The 9,641-nt window shown below is 44.8% G+C and overlaps 1 protein-coding gene across 1 annotated transcript; it reads left to right on the top strand.

Annotated features, from left to right (window-relative positions):
- Positions 1-1,574: 1,574 nt before the first annotated feature.
- gpr157 (G protein-coupled receptor 157) lies at positions 1,575-7,684 on the top strand. Its single transcript, XM_086212778.1, has 4 exons — positions 1,575-2,137; positions 5,136-5,349; positions 5,955-6,149; positions 6,630-7,684. Exons 1-4 carry the CDS (start codon positions 1,752-1,754, stop codon positions 6,840-6,842), a joined length of 1,008 nt encoding a protein of 335 aa, XP_086068904.1. The 5' UTR covers positions 1,575-1,751; the 3' UTR covers positions 6,843-7,684.
- Positions 7,685-9,641: the final 1,957 nt, after the last annotated feature.

The following is a 9,641-nucleotide window of genomic DNA, read 5'->3' as shown; positions in this document are numbered from 1 at the left end:
AAGTAAGATCCCCCTCACCTCATCAGATAAGCACCGACCGCCATCGAGGCCTCACTCTCACGTGCACTGACCCACCTGCCACACACACTGAGCGCTAGAAGGACCACGGAAGAGGTTACGTTTATTATTTTTGACTTCTTTGCCAAACGGTAGGAATATTTTTTTGGTTTCGTTGCCTTCACAACCCGGGAAACCGCAGCTGCTTTTACCACCAAGTAACTGCAGGTGTCGCCAAACCTCCCAGAACTGACATTTTAAAGATGGCGGCTGTAACTCTGAGGCAAACCAGCGGCCGTACAGCGGCACATTTTAGGTCAGAATGTTTAAATATTGACTAAGAAAGGCGACTTGCCGAAGGCGACTTTGGTCAGGTACGGTAATAAGATTGATGTGCCTTTTAAACGCTATGTGCAGGCTGAGGGCTGCAGATCATCTCCACCATGGGCCCCTGAAGATCTTGACATAACGTTCAAATGATGAATTGGCCTCACGACAGTTTTCTGGAACACTTTTGTTCCGCTTCGTCTGATGAATCCTCCTTGGATACGAGTCATTTATCACTAAAACAACAAACATTATCAGCCTCAAATTAAAGACGCCCGAGTCCGAGACTTTGCGACAGACGTTTTTCATTATTTTGAACAGAGGTCGCCTCATCTTGTGTGGCTGACCTCTGGCTCCTTACACTGGCGTGACTGATTGATTCTGGCATTATTCTGGAGCTTGATTGATAACTTCTCAGCTCTAATCTTCAAAACTGGGCTCTTGTATCATTTTGCTCCTGATTAACCTGACACCTCAGTTGTAGGTCTTTTTTCATTACTTCTTACATTTCCAAAACTCACTTGACCAGAGTTGATGACTGGGAATGCAACCTTTCCCTGTGGAAGGTTAAAGGTTTGCTTTGAAAGGTGGTGTGACGGTGGCAGGGGAAGACTTTTGACATAGCCAAGATATTTCCAAGTAAAGAATAACGAGACAAAACCAACTTGAGCATACACAAAAATGTGTACATCAGTCAAATCATTACCTTAAACGATGTTTTTTTTAAATTTATATTATATTTTGTGTCTGGCGCAAAACGGGGGCATGAAAGAATAGCAAAGGAAACATAAACATTACAAAAACATAGCACATCAGCCTCATTTTTATTTTAAGTAGATACATTTGTTATGATTATTTAGGATGAGTTTGTTAAAAAAAATTTAATTAATCAACTGAACAGTACTAAAATCTGTTGAGCATTTAATGATTTTATATTCCAATATGTTCAGAACTTAGCTAATAACTATTAATGCTAATCAGTCTGAATTCTATCATTAAAAACAAGCCCAGTTTGACTTTTGGGGACTTTTCTGTCAGATGGGAGTTTAAGGGCACGTCTCCCATGTGAGAATCACGTTTAAAATGAAATACTTTAAGACAGAGGTCAGTGTTCATCAAGAGCGCCTGGGAGGTTTAACATGTGCTTTATTAATAAGTTATTTGTTGCCGATGTGTTATCTCACGCCGGTTAGGACCATTAAAAATAGCCTGATGGATGCAGCAGCTGACTGTCCAGGGAGGGAGGCGGGGAGGGAGGGGTTAACCACCGGGCTGAAGTTTGGTCTGGTTCCTGCCACAGACATGGACTCCGGTTCCAACTGACGCGCAGGGACAGTAAAGAGTTCTCTTTTTCTTTTTAATGGAAGGGGGGCTGGTTAGAACCGCAAGTATGTTGTGATTTTTGACCTCAGAAACAAGAGCGAGCGATGGAAAACAACAACAACAACAACCAGACAGTTGTGTACTTTTCGGAGCAGGTGATCGTGTTGGCGTCGTGTGCGCTCTCCTTCCTGGGCTCATCCCTCATCATCCTCACCTACATTTGTTGGGCGGATTTGAGAACGACCCCGCGGAGGCTCCTGGTCTTCCTCTCGGTGTCGGACTGGCTCTCCGCCGTCTCCTACGCTTTCGGAGTCTGGAGAGTTTTCAGCTCCGACTCGTTGGACTGCGTGGTCCAAGGAGCGGTCTCCACCTTCGCCAACACCAGCTCCTTCTTCTGGACCGTGGCCATCGCCCTCTACCTGTACGTCTTCATCGTCCGGGCCAGTAAGAGCCTCGCCGACAGCCTGGTGCTGTTTTTCCACCTGGTCAGGTAAGTTAGCGCCCCGTGGATGCTAAGCTAGCTGGAGGAAGTCAAGTTGAGTCGCTTTGAGGTGTGAAGCAGACACGCACCACTGAAGAAGAAAGCTTTACCCTAAAAACATCCCGTGAAGAAGAAAGATTCACCCTAAAAATATCCCGTGAAGAAGAAAGATTTACCCTAAAAACATCCCGTGGCGCCAGTATGGAGGACAAACTTTGTCAAAATAATAAAAAAAACAACAACAACAAATGCTGGAACAACGTAATACTTTTCCAACAAATGTGTGAATGTCAGTCAGTTTAAATTAATGATGCATTGTTGTTCTCACTAAGGTCCAGTAACAGGTTACTGGCCGGTCCTTCATTAGCATTGTAGATTAGTACAAATACTATTTTATTTATTATGATTTTTTTTATTTTATGTAAAATATGTACATGGAGACAAGAGATGACAATTGGCGTTGGGCCATAGTTGGTCCAGTATGTTTATTGTACTCTGTGTTTTAAGTAAAGTAATAGAGGGTGCCTGTAAATTATATATTCATGTACATTTACAGAAATGGAACATGGATAAACGGTAAAGGAATGTGAGCATTAATGATTAAACGTGACAAAAAATTAAGCTATTATCACTTTTTTTATAGGTGTGCGTATTTGTTTTCAAATTACATTTACATGTGTTTGTTAAATGAGGCTTTCATTCCACACTTGTTCAAGCATTTATTCTTTTAATCATTGGTGATTATGCTAAGTTTAATTTTCCACCAAACAAAAAAACAAAAAAATCCATGTTATGTAATGCTACATTTTTAAGCTCCCAGCACGGTTCAGAGTTGCGTTCGTAGGAAAATACCGCTAATGTTGCCTGCAGGCCGTCTCAGCTTACAGCCACGTTTCCGTGGTAACGGGGCGTGGTGTTGTGCTGACATTCATTTATGTGGTCAAACCCTTTTTACCGTCATTCCTGGAAAACTCTTGCATGTATAAACGTGATGTTAAAAAACAAACAAAACTGCATCCTGAACATAACGCAGTACCATTGTCCCGTTTGCAGCCGCCAACAAGACAAAATGTGTGTGTTTTTGGGAGTACGCGCCTTCATGTTGGAGACTCAAAACTACATCATCACAGTCTGTGGTATTTCCTATACTGACAAGTGCAAGATTAACATGGTTATGCAGCAGTGAGACCAAAGCCTTATAAAAACACAGGAATGATGCAGACAAAGTACCCGTTTAAGCCATAAAACCAAAGCAAAACACCATCAGTTAATAACGCCTGTGGTACTTCATGGCGCACCGTGGTAGAAATACTGCAAACAGGATTTCAAAGTAGGAAAGAAAACTGTTCCTTTCAGCCTCCTGCCAGGCTTGAGACTGTGTGGACAAAAATAGAGCACCCTGAGAGTCTGTACGGTAGTGACATAATTCAACAACTCTGCATTGACGTCGTCCTCGGAAACATCACCACAGTTGACAAGTTGTGTGTATCAGTGTATTGTAAAGGACACAATGTGGCGCAGCCCGAGTAATGAGACGAGAGGGGAGCAGGGGAGCGTATCCCTCCACCGAGGCAAGGCGAGCTTATTTATGAAGCACATTTGGACAACAAGGCAATTCAAAGTGCTTTACATAAAACATCCAGCAAGTAAAAGCAACAGGCGACATAAAAAGCAGAATTGCATTAATTACATTAACTACCTTTTGAGTTAGAATTGAAACCTGGGTAGGAAACGGACGTGAAACCTAAGCAGGAGACAGGTAAAACATAACCGAGGTTCGGGTGCAGTATGAGATTTTAATCAGAAGCCTCAGGTTTGATTTAATCAAAAAGGCAGCAGCAAACAGAAAAGTCCTCAGCCCTGGTCTAAGAAAGAACTGCAGGTCTCAGGGAGTTTGTCCCGGATACGTGGAGGGTGAAAACTAAACGCTGCTTCTCCGTGTTCAGTTCTTGACTCTGGGGGACAGAAAGCAGACCTGTCCCAGATGACCTGAGAGGTCTGGGTGGTTCATAACGTACCAGCAGCAACAGAACCACCTTGAAGTCAACAGGAAGCCAAGTGCAAAGACCTGAGGACTTGCAGTGACGTGATCCACCCTCCCAGCCGTGGCGAGGACTGGAGCATTGGCGTCCTGAATCGGCTGCAGCTGTCTGATGGTCTTTTTTATTTAGGGAGGCCAGCGAAGACACTGTTACAGTAGTCGAGTCTGCGGAAGATAAATGCATTATCATTACCGCTAAAAGCTTTTCGACACACACTTTTTTTTCTTTCTTATTTAAGCAGCGTGACATTTCTCCATGGCCCCCAGCTTCTCCTGGGCAGGGTTGTGAGCGTTGAAGAGCCTTGCAACCCGGGCCCTTTTTACCAGGTCTGGTTCCCCAAATCAAACCACTTGTTCTTCTACCTGAGTTCTGTCATCCGTCCACAACTTGTGAGTTATCCTGCTAACCGGCTGACGCACACCGGTTGTACCCGCTTGGTAGAAGTGCAGAAATAAAATAAATATAAAATCGTGTTTGGTGACCACTTTTCCAGAGGAGGAGCGCCACTGGGTGATGAAGACAATGACAAATTTCGACCGATCTGTAGAAGTATGGCGTCCATGCGTCAGTAGATGTATTTGGACGACCCCCCCCCCCCTTACATTAATGAGCTGTCTGTGTTGATTACAGGGATGTAGAGAGAGAATCGACCACACGGCACGCTCTCTGGGTCTCTGAATTTTGTTGTTGTTGTTTTTTTGTTCTTGTGGATTCCTGAATGTTCCGTACGGTCGCTCACACAGCAGAGGCCTCGGGCCGCAGTGCTGTTGATAATGAGCCGTTTTACTGCTGCTTGTACGACACAACACCAACAAGTGTGTGGTCTGTTAATGGAGATGATCTAAACGATGCTGTCACATGTTTCTTCAGAATTTTACTTGAAGTTGGTAGAGATGTTCAAGATAAGTAGTTCACCCTCGGGGAAGTGACGCTGTGTCTCTAAAACTCTTGTTGTGGTTTGCTAGCTGGGGCGTTCCTCTGGCCATCACGGTCGCAGCCGTGTGCCTGAACAAGATTGGCTACGACGCGTCGGAGGTGTCGGTGGGATGGTGCTGGGTCAGGATCCAGGCCCCTGACCGGGTCCTGTGGATGCTGTTGACTGGAAAGATCTGGGAGTTCCTGGCTTACGTCATCCTCCCCGTCCTCTACGTCCTGATCAAGAGGCACATCCACATAGCGGTGAGAACCCCCGTCAGGTCACCTCGCCCCCCTCCTAAAGCGGCCCTGCAGCAGTTTTAAATACATGAAGACTCAAATGCGTTAAGCTCCATTTGAGGGCAAAATGAATTCTTCTAAGGGACAGAAAGTTCCAGAGCTTTGGCCCGACTGATGCAGGATTTCTGATGGCGATACCGATATTGAGGAGTAAGCGAATTCAAATATGTACAAGCCACATATGTGGTTGGTTTGTCTTCACTGTGATAGCTCACATTTGGCGATCAAACTCTCATACGTTGCATTTTATCAGTCAACGAGAGCAAAGCTGATACTGGACTGTCTGCAGGCCAATGTTAGCACCTATTACCGAGTTCTTTTTACAGTGACCCTTCGGATGGAAGGGAAGGAACAAAAAAGAAGTACGACATGCGTACAAATATCAGATTAAACGTGCGGGGTTATACCTGCGATACGTCAGTATCGGCCAAACCGACGATAGCGATCAGGTGCTACTTTTCAATCCTCATCTGGTTCTCTTTCATCTGAAATGTTGCTGTTTCCATTTCAAAACTTTGTCTTTTTTTAAAAATATATGTATATATAACTCTGGTTTCTGTGTAACGCAGCATGCCGCCCTGTCCGAGTACCGTCCCATCTTGGCTAACAGGGCGCCATCGCACCCTTTCTCCTCCATGGCTGATACCAAACTCACACTCATCCCCGTCATCTTCATCGTCCTCCGCATCTGGAGCACAGTGCGCTTCGTTCTGCTGCTGGCTGGATCTCCAGCCAGACAGAACCCAGTACTGGTCACGCTACATGTGAGTGACTCATCATAGACTAGGATGAGCTCCAATTGAGTAACGCTATCTGTCACACATGTATTTTTAGTATGGCACACATATTTTAGTACAGTACTAGCATTGTCATTATCACATTAATATCAGTATTGCATGTACCAGTATCATTGCTGGAACTACTCTAATACTGATACTTTTGATTATTCTGGGGTTTGTTGTCATGGTAGGTGCTCTTCTTGTTAGCTATTTTGCCATTATTGTTTGTAGTTGTTTATCTCTTTCTTGGTCCCCGTCTATCTGTCTGTCTGTCTCGCTCTCCATTTCTCTCTTTCCTGCTCTCCTTACCCAAACCGCTGGAGGCAGAAGGCTGGCTTAGTTTGTTTCAAGGAAGTTTTTCATTGTGTCTTGCCGGTTGTCTTGTAACTACAGAGTCTGGTTCTCGACTTCTCTCGAGTATCGGTTGCTGCTCTTCCCGTAAGTGCTTCTGTTGTGACCTTCCAGGGAATCGGCAACACCTCTCAGGGAGCCGCCAACTGCATCATGTTCGTATTTTTCACCCAGCCAATCCGCTCTCGCCTCTGCACTGCGCTCTGCTGCTGCTCCAAGTGTCGGGCAGAAACGCAGCACGCGCACCGCGACGGGCTGCCGTCGGGACAGGACCCCCCCGCTCAGAGTGAAGAGAGCAGCAGCAGCCGAGCTCGGACTGATAGATGATGCTCCATCGTGTGGATGTGAACGTTGTCACGACGGGAGCGGCGGATGGACGCAGCTTTGCTTTCTCCTGCAGGTCGGTCGGAGCTGCAGATACACAGGAAGTCACACGGCTGCATTTGAGGGATGATGATGACACACACACACACACTCACTCACACACTCACACACACCAGCAGTGGGTGACACATTCCAGGAGCAGCAGACTGAACGTGTCCCTCATACATCCGCTTATCTAATGTGCTGTGTATCAAACTATGAAATGTTACACTCCATGAAGGTCAAATGAAGGGCTTTATTTATCATGTACTGTCTGCAGCTACTCTCATCACATTAATATTCAGTTGTATTCATGATAATAAAAAATTTGAATGATATTCTCAGTTTGTGTAATAAATAAACGGTAAATTGGTTTTATCTTTTTATGGTTCCTGCGACTCAACTTAAGCTGAGCGATACGGTCGAGGTGGAATCATAAAGCAACAGTTATCGACCATCGCAGGTTCAGAAAGTGAGATTGTCGAAGAAGAATGTTTAATGGAGACGGGTGTGATTGACTGGCCTTGTTCTAAGTCCCTAAACATGCCAGAGGGAGAAAATAGATCATTTTGTGGCCACAAGATTGAGCTTTTTCTCTTAACTTAATTATCTGGTGGCCATGTAACTTGATCCCTCTTAGTGTAAATAAATTGTATCTCGTTGCTGCTGAATGATTATGAACTCCTGAACCATAAAAATCACTGGTTATCTGTTTAATGTGATTATTATCCTTGTGTATATTCAGTATGACTTTTTTTATAAGAAGAAATTAACTGAATGTTCAATAAACCAGTTAATAAAATGTCAACGTGAACGCAGTCTGTCAGTCTTCCCTCGTGGTGCTCGTCTCTTGGCGCTTGCCCTTCCCCAACGGCGCCGTTGCCACATCGGCTCAGGCAGAAGTTGCTGAAGCGCAGCAGCGTTTGACGTGTCACTAAAATAAAACCAGCAGCATCATCCCCGTCGTCATGGTCAGGATGTATGAACCGCCATCACATGTCATCCTTCCTGCTCGAGCGCTTCTCATGAGCCTCACTTCCCCTTTGCCGCCTCCGTTTGTTGATTTGGTCAACCTGGGAGGGTTACGACACCCCCCCCCCCCCCCCCCCCCCGGTGCCTTCCAAGGACCTTGAGTCACAATGACCCTGCCTTGAGCTACGTACAAATAAAATTAACAACTTTGATTGTTGGAAAAAGGGAAGAAAGGGGGCATTTCATCATGTTGGCAGTTTCTTCAGCACAAGTGGTGATGGCTTATTTGACCCCCGCGGAGGCCGGTTGCTTGTTTAAGGCGTCGTCTTTGGGGTGGCGTCATGTGAGGCGGATTTACTGGTCTTTTATGGCTCCTGGTGGTTTGTAAACAACCCAGTCGTGTATTATGTTGTAGTAATAAACCTCTTTATCAGGTCCGACAGACTTTTCAATACACAGTAAAAACACTCTACTCTTATGAAGGCAGCTTAAACATAATTTCCAGAACACGGAGACTTTATAGGCTCCTGTTTGTTCTGAAAATATTAAAAGCGTGTTTTTTTCTTCTTCTATGAGATAAAAATCTAATTTTATCCTCCAGCAAAAGTAATGACACACAGTGCAGGAGTCATTCTCCGAGGACCAGCAGTAATACCGGGTTGCATGTCTGGGAAAATGGAGAAGTGATGATAGTTAATGCTGATCGCTTCAAAAAAAAAAAGGCCATTTTTTGTTTTGTCCTTGGCGACAGCTCCACAGACGGCTGCCGCATGGCCGTGTGTTCTGAGGGGAATAATCCATTGTGTCAGGTCTGAGATTTGGCTGACATTGAAGCAGCTCCTGCCTGTGGAAACACTTCAAGAAGGGGTCTTTGCTCCCTCCTCCACTGGCTCCCTGCCCACTCAATTCATTAAGTAAAAGAGGACCACAGGGCTGCACCGCGCCACAAGAGGCCGTCGCTCACCGGTCGAATTAATGGAGGCCTTTTTTTTTTTTTTTTTTTCCTTCCGTCCGTCCTTCTCAAACATGTTGTCCACCAGAGGTAGTGGACAGCAACGGGACCAGTTTTACACATTTAATAGAAAACATCAAACACTCATGATAAGAATGTTGCTGGGCAGCGTCGTTTGGTGGATTTGAGGTGGCAAAACGGAGCTTTGTGTTTGCACTTGACGCGTGACATGTTGCTTCTTCCCCTTTTTTTCCAGTTTTTTTTTCACTTCGGTAAAGTTGGAAAGATATTGGCAGATTCGAACTTCCGAGATCGAAACGTTCTTAAAATACAAACGATGCATCTCTGCTATTGTAGTTGTGCAGACAATGGGCCACAACCGCAATTTAACCGAAATGAGGCGTCTTTTGCATTCGACAAATAACATTGTTTTCTATGTGCAGCGGACGGAGAGGCGAGAGCGCAGGGACCGTCTACAAAGTGCAGCCCCGAAGGGAAAAAATATTCAATGACGTCACAATTACACACTGTAGTATCACCAAATTCAGATCGACCATCATGGGTGTGCTACTGGTTATACTAAAACACTTGGTTTGGGAAAAATGCTTTTGTACATTTTTGGGTAATGTAATTATTATTTTTATGGAAATATTGAACTGGTTCTTGATTTGCGGCCAGTCCATTCCCATGTTTATGTTTTGATTTTTGAATACATTTTCCATCATTTCATAGTGACTGTTGTTTGCAGTCTCTAGCATAAACACATTTTTAAATACTTAATACTTGGATGAACCATCATCCTAGGGACGCGTCTGTACTGTGGCCGAGCATCAGTGTAA

This window comes from Aulostomus chinensis, chromosome 9, assembly GCF_037954235.1.
Source record: "Aulostomus chinensis isolate RoL2024-O1b breed Wild chromosome 9, RoL_Achi_v1.0, whole genome shotgun sequence".
Lineage (NCBI taxonomy): Eukaryota > Metazoa > Chordata > Actinopteri > Syngnathiformes > Aulostomidae > Aulostomus > Aulostomus chinensis.
Note: the sequence above shows the minus strand (reverse complement) of the source record. Positions and strands in the feature narration are given on the sequence as shown.